The 21,745-nt window shown below is 40.1% G+C and overlaps 1 protein-coding gene across 1 annotated transcript; it reads left to right on the top strand.

Annotated features, from left to right (window-relative positions):
- The first annotated feature begins 19,916 nt into the window (after positions 1–19,916).
- SPTSSB (serine palmitoyltransferase small subunit B) lies at positions 19,917–21,265 on the top strand. The gene has a single exon (XM_040974943.1). It carries the CDS (start codon positions 19,926–19,928, stop codon positions 20,163–20,165), a length of 240 nt encoding a protein of 79 aa, XP_040830877.1. The 5' UTR covers positions 19,917–19,925; the 3' UTR covers positions 20,166–21,265.
- Positions 21,266–21,745: the final 480 nt, after the last annotated feature.

Here is a 21,745-nt window from a genome sequence, read left to right as displayed (position 1 = left end):
GTTAGCACCTCCTTCTCCATCTTAGTATGCGCTGTTTTCCTGCCAGAATGCTTACCACACTGGGAGGGTGCTTGCTTCGTCCCGGACATGCCCTCACACCAGACAGGTGGCTGCATGCTGACAGTCATGTCTACCTCACTGATAGCTTGTATCTCTCCATGCTTGCTTGTTAAACATTTGATTGGGTGGTTTTCTGACTGGCTGATAGCATGGAGGATGATGGATGGATGGATGGATGGATGGATGGATGGATGGATGGATGGATGGGTGGATGAGTGGATAGATGAATGGCTGGCTGGCTTAAACAACAATGGATGGACAAGTATGAATGTATGCATGGAATTCTGTATGGATTGATGAGTGGACGGTTGGATGCACAGATATGATTAGAACTTTGCAGAAAGAAGCAGCCTGTGGGAGAGGTTAAGAATGTTCTCTGTATTCATTGTGAAATTCTGTGCCTGTTTTAAATTTCTCAGTTTCCTCATTTGAAAAAGAATTTTAAAATGGTGTTTTTATAATATTATTATTTATTTAAGATTTTTTAAAATTTTTTGTTGGAAAGACAGATATACAGAGAGAAGGAGAGACAGAAAGAAAGATCTTCCATCCAATGGTTCATTCCCCAAGTGGCTGCCATGGCTGGAGCTGAGCCAATCTGCAGCCAGGAGCCTCTTCTGAGTCTCCCATGCAGGTGCAGTGTCCCAGAGCTTTGGGCCGTCCTCGACTGCTTTCCCAGGCCACAAGCAAGGAGCTGGATGGGAAGCGTGGACACCAGGATTAAAACTGGTGCCCATATGGGATCCCAGCATGTTCAAGGCGAGGACTTTAACCACTACACTATTGCACCAGGCCCAATAATATTGTTAAATAAGGAAAAGCCTATAAAGTGATTGGAAAAGTTTTGAAACATAAATTGTCCAATAAATATCCACAATTATAACCAGTCCTGAATGGGAATATCCAGGCTTTGTTATTCAAGTATTATATTCTGTTCTTTTAGTTTCATTATGATGTTAAAGTAAACCAGTTAGTAATTCTGAACTAGCATTATTGCTCTGAGTTTCAATGAAAATATTTAGAAGAGAATCTGTGAAGAAATAAAATAATAAATTGAACAAGAAAATTAAAAGGACTACAACAAGTAAAAGGAGAGAGATGGCACATCCAAAGCAAATTTTCTGGGGCAATAATACCTCTAGTGCGGCCACACCTACATTCTCCCATAAATAATTGGAATACCAGTTCCTGTTTCTGTTCTAGAACTTTCTGGTTGTGCCTCACAAAATGTCATGTCCAATAAGCATCAGTGGAGTGCACACTGGTGCAGAAGAAAGAAAAATGGGGGTGATCTTTCTGGAAGATTAATCTTGTCTAAACTTAGGGATATTGTTTTTTTAAATCCAATATTTTCTGCGAAAGACTTTTAATCAAAATTCTCACAAAGCCTCCTCATATAGAGTTCTGTACTACCCTCTGACAAGATTAAACAGACTGATCTTTGGAAACCACAACTTTTTATTTTTTACTTGATAAATATCATATTCAATGAAGTACTAAGTCTTTTTAATGTAGCATAAATTTAAGTTATTTTACCTTGAAACTTAAAAAGAAAAAGAAGAGGAAGGTGAGTAGGAGGGAAGGAGAAGAGAAAAAGAATGCCAATATATTTTTGCACATGAACGTATAAATCATATTGAATCTGTTAAAAACTAGTTAGAAAAAGAAAAAATACAAATATAGAATTGAATACTTGCTATGATTACAACCAAATTTTTAAAATACAATGAAAAAAATCCCAAATGGGCCACAAAATGTGGATTTTTTAAAATAAGATGATGATGTTACAAGTGTCTATATTTTTCATAATATTTTATAATTTTTATTCTGTTATGTGTGGGGAATATTTTATTTCCAAAATGGCAAGTGTTGGTTTTAAATAAACACATTATTCCCTTGTGCTTAAAAGCAGATTATTTGTGTAACACCAATATTTTTCTGAAAGTTGTTAAGGGATTCTTCTGGCTTGCTTGCTGCTTTATTTCATCTGCCTTTACTGACGACACACACACACAAAGTGAATATTGGACACTGACACTATTAACCAAGGGACACTATTTGTCACATGACGCAGGACCAACTCTTTAATCAGGTTAAAAAAAAGAGAAACCTGGCCTACGAATTTTACATATACTATTCTCCAAAAGCCTTTAGGTTAAATGTCTGCCTATTGACACAATGAAAACAAAAAGCCTTTAAATCTAGTATTTAGCAAATGTAAATTCTGAGAAATATAATTGCTTCCTTTTTTAAAGTATAAAATAATTTGGCTACTTTAAAATATCCTAAATATATGATATACTAGTAAATACTTGCACATACATATGTTTGTAAATAATACCAAAAGGTCTATATTTATACAAATTATTAGTAATGTTATATTGCACAAAGCTGCAATAGAAAATTCAATATCTTAGAAATGTAACCAAAGCTTTAAATTCATGATAAAAAAAATCATATCACCACTATCACTAAATTATAGGCTAGGGAATATGCTCTTCAGGTTTCATGGGCTTTGTAAATAATAGGCAGTAAGTAAGTAGCCCCCATTCCTGTTATAATGTTTTAAATAACTTATTGCACAGTCTGACCAGCTAATGCAATCATCTAAATGTCTATAATCAATCACAAGGAAACTCTTATAAGATATGATTTAATCTTCCCACCCTAACATTTATCACTTTTGATTATCTATAGATTCCAGTTTGTTTCTTGTTTACATTCTAATATGTGTGAGTTCTGTGGAAGAGCCTCAACTTACAAGTTAATGCTGTGCAGATTAAATTTGCTTTTTATAGATAAATAGCAGAAGTAGCTAAGGAACAAAGTGAGCAACACAGAATATGATGCACGCTATTTACCACAGGCCCATCACGGCTGGGTGATGGTTGAAGGGCAGCAGGGCAGTTTCTTTGTGTTATTTTCCTAGTTCAGTACGTCTGAGCTGGAAGGTGTTACTGGCAAACCTCAGCTTCGTGTGGGCGTAAAAAGCCAGGAATGGGTTGCAGACAGAGAAGTTCTATTTGCAAAGTGAGCAGGTGAACAAGAAAGGAAGAGGGAAGGGGAAAGCACCTCCAGGGAAGGAGCAAGAGAAACCAGGGGTTTCAGGAAGGGTCTTGGGTTTTTAAGGGTTCTTAACCCCTCACTGTGTTGCCCAACTTGCAAGGTCCCACTGTTGGATGCCCATCTGGGAGAGAGTCCTAATCAGTTAGGAAATAGTGAGCAGTTCCTGAGCTTCTCACTTGCAAGCTGTTATTTTCCTTGCTACCTGGCCTGAGGACCTGATAGATTTTAGCGGACTTGGATGGTCTCCAAAGGTGCCCACTAAGTGTCTGGGGCAAATGCTTGACCTACGGGAGCTCGTGTGCTGGTCTGCTGCTCACAATGCTATATGTGATCTTTCTTCCTAACTCAGCCATTGAACACTAGTTTTTAAGTGTATTGATTTAGAGACAGCTTGTTGATTGAGAAATTGGCCATAGAAAGAACACATAGCTGACGCTTCACATTCCTCCAGGCTGCTGGCAGCACATCCACTTCACATGGAAATTTTTATGGAGTTTGTTACTGCCTAAAACTTCAAACGAAGAATAATAAATAAATTGGGCTGACCTAGTTCTAGTTTTGATGGGCAGGAAAGTCAAGTTATAATTTAGGACCAAAAAAAACGTTGTTCCACAGGTTTCCTCCACTTGAGAGGAAACAAACATGCATGCAAAACTAAACAGGGAATACTGAACCACAGTGACCCAGTAACTTCCTTCTGGGTGAACTCGTTCTCCCAGACACGGGAGTCACTATTTTATCCACCTATATCATGCATCTCTAAAGGCCTTAATACAGTCACCTGAAAGGAATCTCCTAGATAAGAGGTGATAAAGCCACAGAGAAAACAGGAGGAACCGATCATAATGGGGATAAAGGCCACTCTTTGAACCTTTACTAGGGCTGGGCACAACTAAACATTCTTAACCAATATTGTGCTGTTTAATCTTCTCAATACCACAGCAGTTATTAATCACCTCGACATTACTGAGGACAAAACTGATATTCAGATAGGTGCCGGTTTGTGCCCCAGCTGTTCCACTTCCCATCCAGCTCCCTGCCTATGACATGGGAAAGTGGTTGAGGATGGCCCAAAGCTTTGGGACTTTGCACCCATGTGGGAGACCCAGAAGAGGCTCTTGGTTCCTGATTTGGACCGGCTCAGCTCCAGTCATTGTGGCCACTTGGGCAGTGAACCAGCAGATAGAAAATCTTTCTCTGTCTCTTCTCACCGTATGTATGACTCTCCAATAAAAATAAAATAAAATAAATATTTTAAAAGAGAGAGAGTCTGTCTTGGTATTAGTACAGGCAGACACTAATCCCATGCAGGTGGCAGTGGGAGTCACCCAAGTCCGTGCATCGATACGGTAGCAGGTAGAGGCTGTTAGTGTGAGGGCTTCATGGGACCAGAAGCTGCAGGTACAGCCTAGGCCTGGGAACTTGGGCTTCATTTTCTCCTACGCCTTGACTTTATTTGAGCCTGGGACCAGGCCTTGATTTGAGTTTTGCCCTTGCCTTTGATGTGAGCATCAGCCTTGAGCTTTGGCTGGGACAAGTCAAAGACCCTTGGCAACGCAGGCATAGTGTACATTTCAAGGTTACAGCTGGCAATATAGACAAGCTTATTGATCTTGTAGCTGACACCTTTTGGGATTGGGGATTAACTTCCTGGTACTTGACAAGGGTCTTGGCAGTCTGAGCCCATTCAGTCACAGCCTTGATATGGTTGTTTCGCACCTTGTTCAGGCCATTTGTACTCTGCTTACTGGAAAAGCACATGTCCCTCAGAACTTGGGGTTCACACTATTCAAAGGTTTGGACCTTTTCATCAGGGTTCTTGATGAGATTCTTGGCTGTGCTTGCACCATAACCATGGATCCCGAAACATTTAGGACTGGAACAAGAGGCAACTCTTTTCTTTTGCAGATTAGGGTATTTATTTAAAAGGCAGAGTGAGACAAAGACACAGAGAGCAAGTACTAGCTTCTATCCAGTGGCTCCCCAAAGGGACACAATAGCCAAAGCTGGGCCAGACACTCTCATTTAACCAAATCTCTTTTTCTTCTAGCTCCTCCCCACTCATGGATATGAACAGAGAGACTCACTGAAATCAATTTCTACAAACAAAATCTCACCTGAGACCCAATGTGTAAATTAGATTAAAAGAAGTCTTCCCTGATAGAAACTAAATGGTGGGCTAGAAATCTTTCTTGTCCAACCTCAAGTTCTCCTTGATTCCGGCACCTGTGCCCCTTCCAGTCCACAGATGACAGCTGGGATATCACCAGGCAATGCCAGGTCCTCAAACCAAACTTTAGTAACCATTTTTTACGGGACAGAACTGCTTTAAAATGTTAAGCCATCATTGAATCTATCTAATTCAAATCGCTATTCTACAGATGAAGAAACAGTGACCTGAAGGAAGTTACCCACACAGAATCATTCCACAGAGAAACTAGGCCAGGAGCCCAGACTGAACCCTCGTGGGAAGGTAAGCTTTTCTGACTATATCATGAAGTCTTGCTTTTAGATAATTGACTATTTTATTGCAAGATGAAGTTCCTAGTTGTCTCTTAAGCAACCAACAAACATGCATTATATAGTGGATACATGTTTGTTGGTTGCTTAAAAGACAACTAGGAACTTCATCTTGCAATTAATGCATAAATGTTTAATTCAGTTTATCCTATTTTTAAAAATTGATTTATTTTTATTTATTTGAAAAGCAAAGAGACATGGAGAGAGGATGAGCTTCCATCCACGGGCTTACTTCCCAAAAAAACTTCATCCTTAAACTAGAGATAATTTGGAGGAGCCTTTTAGTACAACAGTTAAGACACCCTTGGGATGCCTGGATTCAAATTCCAGCTCTCAGACCAACTTCAGTTTTTTGCTGATGTATCTCTGAGACAGCAGAAGATGGGTCTGCCACCTGTACCAGAGATATGCATTGAATTTTGACTTCTGGCTTTGCATTATCTATAACATTGGGAATCAAAAATGCTGTTTCTTTTCCCCCAACGAGAGCTCCACATTATCAGAACAAACACATTGTCTGTGTTTGTTTCCTAGAGAGTGTTAGTGAATTTCCAAAGATTTTATGGCTTAAAGTAGCATACATTTGTTCTGAAGGCCAGAATTTTGAAATCATATTGTTGTAGGGTCATACTGTCTCCAAGACTCTTCCTCACCTTTTCAGCTGCAAGCAACTCCTCTGGTTCCTCTGGTATGTCCCCTAACTCCAACTTCTGCCTCTGTCACATGGTCTTCCCCAAATCTCTCTTCTTTCTGTATTTATTTCTTAAAAGACTTACTTAGTTATTTGAAAGGCAAAGTTAGAACCTGAGAAAGAGAGAGAGAGAGAGAATTTTCTATTCACTGGTTCATTCTCCAAATGCCACAACAGCCAAAGATAGGCCAGGCTGAAACTCTCTTGGCAATTCTAAAAGCTTCGTCCAAGTTTCCCACATGGGAGGCAGGGGCCCAAGTATTTGGGCCATCCTCTGATACTTTCTCAGAAGCATCAGCAGAAATGCTGGATCCGAAGTATACTTGAATTTGTTCCCTTTTGGGATGCCTGCATCATAGGTTTCAGCTTAAGCCACGAAGTCATGATGCTGGCCTCATGTCTTTCTCTTTCAAGATTGAGAATGTGTCTGGGTAGTTTAGGGTCTTTTCTTGTCAATGTCTTTGACTTAATTATATTAACACAGATCCTTCTTCCAAGTAAGATCCAGGACATGGGAGACTATCATCTAACCTACGGTGATACTGCTGCTTTCCTAGGCCATAAATAGAGAGATGAATCGCAAGTGGAGTGGCTGATACATGAACCTGTACCCACATAGCATGCCAATGCTTGTAGGTAGAGAATTAATCTGTTAAGCCACTCCACCAGCCCTGGTTATTTCTTTTTAAAGGATCTGAGTCTTGGATTTTACAGTCCCTTTATTAATCTTTTTTCCAAAGAGATAAGCATGTGTGGGTGGGTTTCAGAAAGTTTGTAGGAAATATGTATTATGAAAATACTACGTATGGATTCCAGATTTTCTGCACTGAAGTCAACTTATATTTTAGTACCATTTTCCATGAACTTTTCAGGATGCCCTCATATAGAATTCATTATTCCTAAATGGTCTCCTACACAGGCTGCTAGAATTTCACTGCTGCCAGAAGGGAGCATAAACACATCGCCGCTCCTCTGGAGTCCGGCAGTTCTGAGCTTGCCTCTTCCATCATCCCAGTCAAGAAGGAGGAATCTCAATCTGGACCTGAAAGTTTCACATAGATATTTGGAGCTGTATACTGAGCTTTGATAGCACATCCATTTGAGATTTCACTTGTTACTTCCAAAAACTACTTGGCAGCCTTTGACAATAATAACATCTTCAGTAGGAAAATAAACACGCAGAAGCTATATACTTTCCTTTGTTGTGGGTGATAGTTTCTTTCCTTCAAAAAAAGAAGAAGAAAGTTCATCCTAAGAAATGAAATGGTGGCTAAAAACCTTGACCCTGAAGCCCGACTTTCCATTGTAGTACTTACAGAAATGCTGCTGTTTTTATGTTAGGAAGTAAAGGGACAGAGGAACCAGACAAAGATGTAACATCTATCCCTATCCCTTAGCACATTCCTCTTCATGTTGGCAATATCTGCCAAATGCTAATGTACTTGCCACTGATTTTAGTTTCCAAATACATCATCTTGCTGACAGCAATGCAAAATTGAGATTGATCTAATTCACATTTAACATTCCCTAAATTATTGTGAAACATTTTATTAGACCCAAATTCCAAATTTTCCCATCCCAATGTCATTCATTCAGCAATTCCTTAGTCATCTGTCAGGATATGGCAAAAAAAAAAAAAAAAAAAAGGCCCACTTGAAACTTGGTTGCTCAACATAGTGTTACACAATAGCATCACTTCACAGTTGGACTGGAAATACATGCTCTGTATTGTTTTGCCTTTCCTGGCCCTCATAAAAACTGGAGGCAATGACATTAGTTTGGGCAATCATGAAACACTCCACAGTTGTATATAATACAAACAACACTAGAACCAATAAGTTGGCTAAACTGTTGATGAAGTCTTTTTTTTTCTTTCAGTACATTATTTAAGTAGTTCACTTCTAAGTACAAGATTGTAAGTTTCATTAGAGGAACTTAGTTGCCTTCAAGCAATAACACTCCCTGACTTTAATATTCTTTAATTGTCCCACAGTTATTTGATTTTCTTTCCTATGAATCTTTGAAAACATTTAAGGAGGTTTTTAAACTCTGTCTAAACACTTGGCCTGTAATTATGCCCTCTCTCTTGAGTTGACTTCTGTATCAATTATGCTACAATATAGGGAACTGGCTGTCAAAGGGAGGCTGGCAATTATACTAAGGTCAAAAGGAAATTCCCAGGAAGGCTTTAAGCAAGAATGGAACTTGCTATCGAACATAGAAAATATTGGGATCACCCAAAGTAAACTTAGAGCAAGACACCTGAAAACTGAGAAGTCAGAAAATTTTATTGCTGTGCCTAATTCCTACATAGATACAATATGAAGTTGAATAATTTATCATAATGAAACCACATTCATGTCTCTTGTGCAATAAGGAGTTATGTGTCTTTGTGTCTGTGTTCACATGAAGAAGCAGCTTGTGATTAAGCCTCAAGAACTATTGCATAAAGTTGTGCAGTGCACAGCCCACACAATAGTATGAGGTGGCTCTGCTTGAGACATATTTGAAAATTACTTCAGAGACTGTAATGCCTTTCAGGTATTGATTTGAGGTGATGCAAACGCATCTCAATTAACCAACAAGGGCTGGAATTTTTTCCTGAAAAAGAAAACACTTCATTGTTGAAATACCAATTATAGAATATTATGCAAATACTTTTTGAATCAATAATTTAGTAACATCTTGGACATTTTTAAAATATGTACCAATCCACTAGTAACCACAAGTGCTACTATCACCATTAGTCCTCAGGAGTAGTAGTCTTGCTGTGTCACTGAGACAGGTCTAGAGGCAGTTATCAATCTTTTGCAAGCACACCATGTAAGACAAAGAGAAAGGAGATGGGGTCAAGGTAATGAAAGGCAAGGAACAGGAAGGAACAGGAAAGGAAGAGAAGGAGCGCTAAAGCAGAACTGAGAATTCAGATTTCCAGATTTTTCCAGCCTGAAATTTTCTGCCATTACAGCCACTTTTCTATGTACCAACCTACCAATGATTACTGACCTAAAGTAAACATTTGCAAAAGTCAATTTAGTGGGATTTTAAAGCACTTCAAAAATGTTTCTAACTCCTCACAAAGTCCGTGAACTTTTAACATTATGAGAAAATGAAAAGGGACTTGATACCCAGAATCTGGTTTCCACACATATCCAGTATTCAAAGACTTCAGTCTAGTAGGAAAACAGGTTATCATGACCAATTATAATACAGTGTAAATAAATGTTGTTTCGATGGTAACACTAGGAAGAAAGCCTTGGGACCCTGCACTCACGTGGGAGACCTGGAAGAAGCTCTTGGCTCCTGCCTTGGGATTGGCTCAGCTCTGGCCATTGCAGCCTTTGCAGAGTGAATTAATGGATGGAAGATCTTTCTCTAAATGCTTTTTTCCCCCCTCTGACCCTTAAAAAAAAGAAGAAGAAGAGAGAATATAGAACTAGGTCTTGAAAGTAAATGGAATTTTACCTGGCAAAAAACATTTACAAGAGAATGCTTAAGATAATAAAATGATGTGAACCAAAACACATGTGCTTAATAATCAACAGTAATTAGCAATGTTGAGAAGCAAAGCTGGAGTCAGGGAAGCTAAACGGTGCAGGCCTTTAAAAGAATGTTTCATTATATTGTGAGTGTAGGACCATGGAAGGTTTTCAAGCTGAGAAATGAGCTTATGTTTCAAAAATTAATTCTAGCAACAGTTTGAATGGTTGTAAGGAAGAAGAAAGACAAGTTGTTCAACAGTTTCATTCATCCAAGAAAGAGAAGTAGTTGCGGCACTGTCCAGGTATTGTTCCATGATGGAGACAGCCTTCATCTATGATGTTGAATATGATGGCCACCAGCCCTAGAAGGATTGAATTAGAAATTCAGATGGCCCCATGGGATTGCTGGCTGCCATATTACATGGCACAGAGAGATGTAAGCACTTCATTGAAGCTTTGAAGAGGGTTTTTCCAACTGCATGTTGCAATCAGTGGGTTAAGAAATCAATGTGTTAGTTCACTACTGGGATATCTGTTAGGGTGGGCTGGACTTACAGGGTATACTAGACAAGAACGAACTTAACAGAGCAGGAAATAGGAGCATGAAACACAAAGTATCATTTTAAGAGATATTTATCTCAATTGTATCACTACATGTCTGTGTCTGCCCTGGATCACAATGTTAATTGTATTTTTCCTGTATTGTGTTTAAAAGTGTTTAAAGCCAGTCCATTACATAAATTTGGTTACATATGTACAGAGTTATTGGGGAAAGTTTCCCAGAAAGGAAGAATTGCACAAGCAAGGTTCACTGCAGTTCAGAACCAGGATAATTCTATACTTCTCTAGATTTTTCTCAATAATTACCTTCCCTTTCAGTTTTTAATCTTTGTTTATTTTTAACTTTTTGAAGGGCGTAAAGACAGAGATTCTTTTCCACCCACTTTTTCACTCTGCCGGATGCTTAAAAACAGCTGGGCTAAACCAAAAACCAGGAGCACAGAAAGGCACCCAGGTCTCCCACAGGAATGATAGGGGCCCAGGTACTTGCACCATCGTCTGCTGTCTCCCAGGATGCACACAGGCTGGAAGCTGTGTCTGAAGCAGAGGAGCTGTTCCTCAAATCTGGGCATGCCAATGTTGTGTGCAGGCACCCAGACAGTGATGACCGCAGCCTCAAATGTCTGCCCCCATTTTGACCTCTTAAGCAGACTTTGTCTTTTAGAACAATCTTAGATTTACAGAAAAGTCTAAGAAATACTACAGAGTGTTCTTATATATCTTGCATTCTATTTTTCCTTTTAAATTATTATATTACTATGACATCTATTGCAATTAGCAAGATACATTGTTACTGACTGAATTATTATTACCAACTGAATTCCTCACCTTATTTATATTTCCTTAGTTTTCACTTGCAGAATTCCATCTGAGATACTACATCACATTTAGTCATCATGTCTCCTTGGCCTCCTCTGAGCTATGGTCGTATGTCCACACATTGCTTATTTTTCAATGACCTTGAAATCTTGGACTAGTACTCCTTATGTGCTATGTAGAATATACCTCCACTGGGATTTGAATATTATCCTTAATTAGACTGATGCTATGGGGATGCCATTTTCTTAGGTCATATCATGCACACATCTTCATAACTTTCATATTGATGGGGTAGTAATGGTCAGTCTACTCCATTGGGAAGTTACTCTGTTTTTTTACCTCCCTTTTCATGCCATATTTTTGTAGGTAAATCACAATGCTCCTAATTTTTTAAAAATGGATCACTTAACGAAAAGAAGTCCCTGAGTTCTTTCCAGAGAAAGCTACTTCTGAATGCAGACAAGTCTCTTTTGAGACACATCATCTCTCCGATAAGGGCAGAAGACTTTCATCACTTCTCATATTTTCAGATTCCAATTATGAAGCATAAAATCATCAAATGATTAAGGTAGAATTCCAAAATGAGATGGAATGCGTTGTCCCAGAATCAGTTGTGAGAGTCCGTGTGCCTTTCTAGCCCTGGAAGCTGATGTTTCAGGAGTATAACCCAAACTGTAGTAGGCCTTTCCCCCCACAACTCATAGCAAGCTGATCTTTACAGCAGGAAAGAAATCCCCTTACTGAGAAATTCCAGAAATTTGGAATGAGTTTAATTTGTACATAGGGGAGGATTGCATGTTAACATTTTCTGCAATATTCCCATGGAAAATGCTGTGTACTTCTCCTGCGGCCCTACCTCCCATCACTCCCCTTCCCAAAGACAGATGACATCATCACAGAACCTCCTCAGCGAGCCAGCTGCTGCTCGTGCACACACTCCTCACGGTGTTCTCATCTTGTGACTCACACACGTGTTAATACATGTATTTTTAAAAACTGTTGCATTTATTCACTCTCTTATCCATTCAGACTGGAATAAAGTTCTGCCCTGAGAAACGTGGACTGTAAACTGAACCCTCTCCCTCTTAGCCTAATAGAGGAGCTGCGCTTAGTCTCTGCCCCCACTGCACACAAATCTAGTTGAAGTAGTTGCCTTCAGATAAAAGGATGACAAAGACATATGAAGAGAGACAAACTCTTCATTCAAGTATGAACTCATTTTTAGGGTCTTCTTCAGTATCCCTATCTATCAATGGGTTCTCTCTGATCTCCACAATTCTAATAATTCTGTGGCTTCTTTCTGTCTCCCCCTCCATTCCAACCAGCAATCCTGAGCAAAACTCGGCTTTGATCCACTCTAGAATGTATACTATCGACAAGCACTTTAGGTTTGGGAAGTTCCCAACAGTATTTCTAATAAATAGGCATCCTAACTTTTAGTTGCACTGCAAGAATCTAGAGAATCTCAGACGAAAGACCTTGAATAAAGGAGGAATAGAGAAACAGAAGATGGAAGGCTGTGGCCTTCCAGACCTTCCTCCCACTCAATATTTTTGTCCTTGTTTGGCTTTAAAACCATGACCAATGCTATATTGAAAGGTCACAGAAGACTTCCATTGAATTTTGTTTGTTCACAGAATACCAAGCCACAGTTGTTCCCTACCTGGCCAGTTATTCTAACTTGGTTTAATAAACCAATTTAACAGTAATTGATGTTAACTTGTAGGCTTGGTTCTTTTCTTTTAGAATCAGTGATTAGGTGTAAGGGACCTTTGCAATCCATTCAGCCATCAACATTATGAGTCTAGTTACCTGATGGAGGTGATGTTTAAAATGTGTATTAACTCATCTGAATCATAATCCTTGAAGACAGTGATCATGACTGTCTTGGGCACAATGGACTCTCCAGTTCCCAGTGCACTCCCAGTTGATGCCTTCCATCTGTCTAAGCAGTCACGTCATGCGTATGCAAGCCCCTGAGACTGAGACCTCGGCTTTATGAGTGTTGTTCTTCACAGCCATGCAGCATGGTAGGAATTATTATCTCTGTGTTACAGAAGGGGACATTGAGGACAAAGACACTTAAGTAACTGGCCCAGGAAGTAAAAGAGCCAGGATTTGAACCTAGGTCTAGTTTTATTTACAAATCCATATTCTGCAATACATAAGTACAATAACAATAATACTATAGCAGTAAAATGCTGAGTAATTATTCCAGGGGGTGGGGTGACTCAAACCCATCAGGCATGTGAGAATATGGTGCTTTAGTGTTCTCCCTGAAGGAGGTTTTTGTATTTTTAAAACAATGGTTCAGAGAAGATCATTCCTCTGATGTGAAAGTCTACTCCTGCAGGTGGCCATGCTGACCTTTGTCCCACATCCCACTTCTTAGTGGAACTTGAACTGCTTTCCACAGGCCCTCCTGAGAAGCACAGGGTCATGGGTTCCTTTAAACAATCCTCAATTTTCACATTCACCAGGAAATATTGCCTTGATTTGTTCCAGTGGCTATAAAACTACCTGAGACTGGGTGGCTTTCTCACAATATTCAAGACTGGAAAATCCAGATAGCGTCATAGCATAGCAGGTTAAGTCACTGCTTGCAATACCAGCATCCCTTATCTGAGAATTGGAATGATTCTCTGCTGAGCATTCCCTGCTGATGTGCTCAGACTGCAGCAGATGATGGTCCAGGTGCCTGCACTCCTGCCACACCCATGAGAGACCTGCATGAAGGTCCTGGATCATGGCTGTGGCCTAACTGATGCCCAGCGGTTGCAGATACATAGAGTGTGAAGCAGCAGGCAGAAAATCTCTATGTATGTGTCTCTGCCTCTCTCTCCTCGTTTTTCTTTATGTGCCTCCCCCCCCCCTTTTTTTTTTTCAAATAAACACACAGATTTTATTTTTAAAAGGCTGGAAAATCCAAACTCAAAGGGCCAAAATACTCAGCATCTTTGGGGGCCCACTTCCTGGCTCACTTCGACCACAGCCTCCTGACTGTGCCCTAAACACACTGTGTGCTCGTGGCGGAAGGGGCAAGGGAACTCTCGGGAGTCTCGAATGTAGGAGCACTAACCTCACTCCTGAGTCCTGGGCCAGCGTGATCTAAGCCCTCTGTAGGCCCTGGCCTCCTGATGTTATGGGCTTGCAGCTAAGATTTCCAGACAGAAATGTGGAGGGGATATGAAATTCTGTAGCAGGATCGTCACACAAGTTTTCAGTGTGTGAGAGTCAGTTGTGTTTGATGAAGCAGGGACACAAGTCTCAGCCATTCTAGTTCCCAGACCATAAACAGAGCCAATACCCCAAGGGACTCTTGCCCTGCTTTTCAAAAGACCAGTCTAACCAGAGCGTTGGATTGTTCCACACTCCACCCTCTGTATTCTCTCCAACCACCCAGCCCGAGAGAAGAAGCCCGGCAAAGCTTCCCCCTCATCCCTGGGAACTCCCCACCCCTCCAAGACGCCTAAGCCAGAGAAGACCTGGCCTGCTGACGGATCAGGCGCTTTGTGCCACATGCTTGCTTCATAGGCATGCTGGCACCTAGCCAGGTCTAATTTATTTCTCTTTAAAAATAAATCAGGTTTTGGCTGTGAATCTGTACCTCACTTCCTCTCTGCTCTGTGCCTCCCCCTAACAATATTAGGGTGGTACTTCTTGCCTGTCATGTCTCTGGGCAGTCAGTCTGGGCCATTGCTGGTCGGAAACTACATGGTCCTCAGTGTATTCTCTCGATGAATGAGTGAAATCTCCCACACACATTGCTCATCAAGTTACCTGAAGGTTTTTTTTTTTTAATGTCACATGTAGTACGGTAGAAGATATTAGAATGAACCCACAGAAAGGAGAACATATTACCTGAGAAAATCTGAAACATAAAATTGTGCATATTTTAATAAGCTACAGCAGCTTGCTTACCAATAATAACCAACTCTCACCACTCTTACCTTTACATAGGAAACAACAAATTATCTTTTTTATTTTATAAAATGTATATTTATTGTTATTGGAAAAACGGATTTACCGAGAGGAGAGACAAAGAGAAAGGTTTTCCATCCTCTGGTTGACTCCCAAATGGCCGCAGTGGCCAGACATGAGCTAATCTGAAGCCAGGAGCCAGGAGCTTCTACTTGGTCTCCCTTGTGGGCACAGGGTCCCAAAGCTTTGACTCATCCTCCACTGCTTTCTCAGTCCACAAGTGGGGAGCTAGGTGGGAAGTGGAATAGCCAGGAAACTAATTAGCATCCATATGGAATCCTGCCACTTGCAAGGGGAAGATGCAGTTGAGCTATTGCACCAGACCTAGCAAATTATCTTTTTAAAAAGGTTTATTTCTAATTTGAAAGGCAAGGTTGCAGAGAGAAAAGAGAGAGACTTTCCATATCTTCCATCCACTGGTTCTCTCCCCAAATGGTTGTAATGGTTTAAGCTAAAGTGATCTGAAGCCAGAATCCAGGAGCTTCTTCCAAGTGTCCCTCATTGGTATATGGGCTCAAGCACTTAAGCCATCCTTTGCTGCCTCTCCAGAAACATTAGCAAGGAATTGGATCAGAAATGGAGCACTTGGGACTTAAACCGACACCCATATGGGATGTTAAAACAACAGACAGAGGATTAGCCTGCCATACCATGGTGCCAACCCCACAAATAATCTTTAACATAGCACCCATCAATAAAGTAGATAAACAGATGATAGATAGATAGATAGATAGATAGATAGATAGATAGATAGATAGATAAAAGATAAATTTCTGAGCCAGTGATTTAGCATATCAGGCTAAACCTCCACGTGTGGAGCCAGCAGCCCATATGAGCACCAGTTCAGTTGGAGTAGCAGTGACTCCACTTCTGGTCCAGCTCCCTGCTTATGGCCTAGGAAGGCAGTAGAGCAGGGCACGAGTCCTTGAGCCTCTACTCCCATATAGGAAAGCTGGAAGAAGCTCCTGGCTCGTGGCTTTGGGCGAGTCCAGCTCCAACCATTACAGTCACTTAGGGATTAATCAGTGAATGAATGATCTCTGTATCTCCCTCCTTCTCTATGAATAAAAATAAAACAAATCTTTTTAAAAAATTAGTTAAATTTGTTTTGGTACAAAATATTTTTGAAGGCTGCATATAGTCTATTCATACTTCGGACTTTCCTTAAAAGTCCCCATCTATTTGCCAACATGATTATTTTGTCTGTGGTCCCCTCAGGTGAATGAGCAGCTTAGAACAAAGAGTGTGGATTAGCTCGCTTCCTAAAGGTCAGACCCTCCAGCTCAGAGTCTCTTAAAAAGCTGGAATCAAGATGTCTGCTGGGGCTGCCCAAGCAAGATATTTAATTTTAAAAGAGAAATAAATGTCCAGGAGATTAACTAGTGCATTTTCAAATCTGCAGTGTATAGGGAGAAGGTCAATTATATTTCCAAGTGAGCGTTATTACCTCATTTGTAAAAATGAAGAATGTTAAACATATTTTAAACAGATTCTCAACACATAGTTGATTCTGGATAAGAAATAGCCATGGGAAGACTGTCTGAATCACCTGATATTCAAAATCATTTCAAGCTGGCTATAGAAAACAGCTCATTATGACAGCATAAAGCTTACTCCTCTTAAACCCACCACAACACTCCCTATGAATAACCTCTGGGCCTCCCCAACTCACAGGGAAATGCTAAAAAGGCAGTTTGTCCAGCTCAGCAGCTGGCCTCACTCTGGCCATTCCCATTTCAAACTTATTCCACTCCCTGTTGCCTGGGCCCCATTCCCTGATCTTGTTGATTACCTTCCAAATTCCTCCCCATCTCTAACCCTTCCATAAGCTCGTCCTTCTTGCTTAGCTGTTCTCATCTCTGTTCATTTTCTCAGTTTGGCTCACAATCAGCCCTTGAATTGTACTTCAAATATCTCTTCCTGACACTGAATCACACTTCCTCACACCTCCTCTCCAAGCTCACACTAGATCAGGTTTCCCACAAACCCTCATACAATGTTCTTTTCCATTACAAATTTACATATATAATTTGTTTCCTATCCATTTTCTCATCTGTTCCACACTCCCTTAGGGGAAAGACTGTGTCTGCACCATCATTAAGTCACCTTCACCCAGCATAGCTCGGGCCCAGACATCTAATGACTGGATCCCACATACCTGTTCAGTTATGCGGCTCTGCCCCAGTAACCATGAAAATGATTTTTTTAGATTAAGCATAGCTCAAATGTACTATTGTCTAGTGAGTAGTCTAAAAGTTCAAGTGGTGTTAAGGTCTATTTGTGTTAGTCTCTCTGTGGGGAATCTTGTTTGCTTGGATAATATAACTCACTGAACTTATCATCTTGCTATGGCTTGAATGTTCACATCCTTTCCAAAGTCTGATGAAACTTAATCTAGAGTGCAGGAGTATGGAAAGAAGAGGTCCCAGGAGGTGGTTAGGTCACAAGGGTTCTTCCCTAGGAAATAGGATCTAGACTATTACAAAAGAGACCTCACAAACTTGGGGCCTTTTTGTCTTTCTGTCTTTCCGCTGTTGTAAGGACACAGAATTCAGAGCACCATCTTGGAAGCAGAGACTGGACCTGCAACCAGACACTGAGTCTGATGTCACTTTGACCTTGAGCTTTCTAGTCCCCAGAACTGTTAAAAGCACATTCCCATTGCTTATGAATGACACAGTCCCATTATTATGTTGTAGTGCCACAAGCAGATGGACACTTAACATCATTTTCTTCCAGATCCTTTCCACTTGTCTCTTTCTGTGTAACCAGATGTGGAAGAAAAAAAAAAATGGAGTTAGCTTCTCCCTGAAACCCGCTTACCAAGACCAGACATTTAAATGCAGTTGTTTAGTTCCTACTGTTTTCTGGGAGACCTGGCAGGCTGATTTTTTGTTTCATAGGAAAGTAAAAGTGCTTTGTCGTTGCATTATGCTTTTATAATAAATGATTCGGCCATAATTGCAGAAAACTTTCACCTGCTGACATGGACTTTCCATCTTAAATTTTGATGGAAGTGACCCTAACCAAATGGATTTGTTTCTATCAAAGCTAAATTGCATTAAAATTAATAATAGTTCAATATATTGCACTTTGGGGTCATGGATGCTCTGTAATTCTTTCTCTGAGTTGGTTACTTGGCATTCATTCAATGACAGTATGTAGGCCAGGCATTGTCCTGGAATATAGAGTGCAAGGATCAGTGGGGGTCCTCCCATATTCCAAGTAGTCCACAGATTTTTATAGAGCAAAAGTATCTCTCTTTCAACACAAAGAATATTAACAAATAAAAAAGACACCTTTCGAGGTCAGAAAATAGAATTGCTGTTCTAAACGTTTTAGCTGGAACTGGAGTAGTGAGAGGTCTCAAAGCCGACTGAGCATATGATTTCACTGTGTCCTTAAGGGCAGAAGAGGCACAAAGGCAATTTTATGTTCTTTTCTGTCTATGGAAGCTGCAAGCTCTTCCCAGGGATGTCTTTAAAAGATGGCAGAAACTCTTCCTTCCAAGAAAAATTCTATGTGGTTATAAATGTTAGTCCATATGAAGGCCAATAAACTACATTTATATGATGTTCAGTGATTCACTGGAATGAGTTGCGGAATTGAATATGCATTTATACTCACAGCTAAGGGATATTTTACTGAAAGAATATGCAACAGGATCAACAAGGAAGGGGTAGAATCCAGAGCAATCATGTTCAGGCTTCTGATGTTCACATGAGTGGAACTAGCAACAGATGTGGTAATATATGAGGTTGCACAGTGTATCTGCCAAGGGAAGTCCATCAGAAATTTAGCATCCAACTTTCATATTGGTGCTGGCCACCCTTTAACCAGCCATTACCAAAATTCCAGACTATCAGAAGACAGTAATGTTCACTGTATATTATATGGCCTGTACTGTGTGAATTACACTTATCTGTAACATTAAAAAACAAAGTAACCAGAAGCCTGCCAGGCAAGCTTGCCAGTACTCCCTCTGTAAATGGCAACCTCAAGCTTAGTACAGCATGTGGTAAATGTACCAGAATGTAGCAGCAAACAGAAAAGTTCGCATTTGAACTCTTCTATACATGGCTAAAGAAACATTATTCGCCTCAGGTTAAGACTTATTTGTGTTTATTTGGAAAGCAGACTTGCAGAGAGCAGAGAAAGAGAAAAATGGATCTCCCATCTACTAGTTCACTCCCCAGATAGCTGCAACAGCCAGAGCTGAGCTGATCCAAAGCCAGGAGCTTCTTCTAGCTCTCCCACATGTGTATAGGGGCCCAAGAACTTCAGTCACCCTCTGCTGCTTTCCTAGTTTGTAAGCAGGGAGCTGAATCAGAATGGAGCAGCCAAGACTAGAACCAGTACCCATATGGGATGCAGGCACTGCAGGTGGCAGAAGATTAGCCTGTTAAACCACCACTCTGGCCACTGGACTCAGTATCTAGGTGCTGCTATTATTAGAGTTACTGAAAAGTATTTTCAGATCGAAATGATCATTACCATAATGTCACTGTTAATAATTTTAGTAGTAGTTATCGGTAGTGACAATGTTATTCATTTTATGATTGATATATTCTGTATCATTTCTATATAACATTCAAATTAATAATCCCTTCGATGACATTTAACATTCCTTAAGAGATTTTAACATGATGAGACCATGATAATTTAAAGAGATTCTGTGTTTGGTTCTTTACTTGTTTCCTGCTAACCTGTTTCTTTCTCGAACACAACAGACTTTCTGCAACTTGATGCCGACGATGGATTTCAAACGTGTGAAGGACTACTTCTCCTGGCTCTACTATCAATACCAGATTATTAGCTGCTGTGCCGTCTTGGAGCCCTGGGAGCGCTCTATGTTCAACACCATTTTACTAACCATTTTTGCCATGGTGGTGTACACTGCCTATGTCTTCATCCCAATCCACATTCGCCTGGCTTGGGAATTTTTCTCAAAAATATGTGGCTATCACAGTTCAATTTCCAGTTGATCTCATTTGCATTCTGTAAAACAGCACTCCATATTTATACATTGCTGATGACTGATTGATTTAGGAGACTCCCGGGTCATTCTTCCACTATCTGATCTTAAAGACCCTCTTGTGCACAAACTGTAACCCACTGCTTGGAATCTGAGGTCAATGTGTCTTTGGGTTCTGTTGTGCATCAGATCATAGATATGACAAAGATGTAACTTCACATACCATCTACGCTCACCACAAGGTTTTTTCTACCAGAACAAATTCATACAAATCCCGCCCCTCCCCCCCCCCAAAGTCTCATAACAGACCTACCAGGTCATATTTAAAATGTTCTCCAGGTAGATATCGTGTACCAAACAATGTATTATATACACACACACACCTATAGGCTACGGTCGAAGTGTTCTATACTTGTTTACACTATATGAAAAGATGTGAGTACATCAAATATACTCTATCAAGTCTGATTTTATAATGAACTGATGATACCTGAAATTCTTTTACTTCAAATGCAGAAAAGAAGTTGGAGGCAATTATTTCCTTTCAAACACGATTCCTGAATGGTTTCCATGGCCTCTAAAATTCTGACTCTGTAAGAGTTTAAAATTAATCAGGTTGATTTTTAGATAACCAAGTAGGTATTATAATACAAAATAATTTTAAGTAAGAATCAAAATACAAAGTAAACTCAGATATCGTGACTTGTGAGGTTGCTCGGCTTGCACGATGCAGGGGAAGAAAAGGGAAATTGGTTTTTTCTGTGCTTTCACTAAGCAGAAGGGGAGAAAAAGAGCATATAGTGGGCTACAGAAGGAAACGCTGATAAACAGCCTGGAAGTAATACCTGCCAGCAGGAACTCTTCAGATCGAGCTAAGTGCACTGATATAGGGGTTTCTTAGCAAAACAGAAGCAAAATCTATTAATTTTTCTTCCAAATGTTTCTCTTAAAAACAAATATAAGTTTTTAATTATATTGCTGAATCAAATGTAAATGCCAAAGACTAAGCCTTGCAGCTTTTCTTTTTTCAATGATAAAATGCTAGTGATTCTGAGTGATGATGTAAATCGATTCTGAACAGTATTTGCACCTTTGTGTTATGCAAAAAAAAAAAAATCCAAGGAAAAGATGTTTGGCATGCCAAATTAACTTGTGCATCTATGAAAAAAAAATGTTTTGGAGAGAAGCTAGACATGAATATGTATTTGTTGACTTTTGGAAATAAAATTAAAGTCAATTTTTAAGTAAAATATTTGTTTTCAGCTTTGTTTTTCCTCACATTGTGTAAATATCCAGGTAGTATATCATATTTCTCCACAAACTTATCGTTTCTTAGTGATCCACTGTGACAGTTGATTTTTTTTTAAGATTTTTTTTTTTTTTATTACAAAGTCACATATACAGAGAGGAGAGACAGAGAGGAAGATCTTCTGCCCGATGATTCACTCCCCAAGTGACCACAACGGCCGGTGCTCCGCTGATCTGAAGATGGGAACCTGGAACCTCTTCCGGGTCTCCCACGCAGGTGCAGGGTCCCAAGGCTTTCCCAGGCCACCAGCAGGGAGCTGGATGGGAAGTGGAGTTGCCGGG

The sequence above is a fragment of the Ochotona curzoniae genome, unplaced genomic scaffold (assembly GCF_017591425.1).
Source record: "Ochotona curzoniae isolate NIBS_2020 unplaced genomic scaffold, NIBS_Ocur_1.0 contig_2599, whole genome shotgun sequence".
Lineage (NCBI taxonomy): Eukaryota > Metazoa > Chordata > Mammalia > Lagomorpha > Ochotonidae > Ochotona > Ochotona curzoniae.
This window is presented reverse-complemented; position numbering and strand designations above follow the sequence as displayed.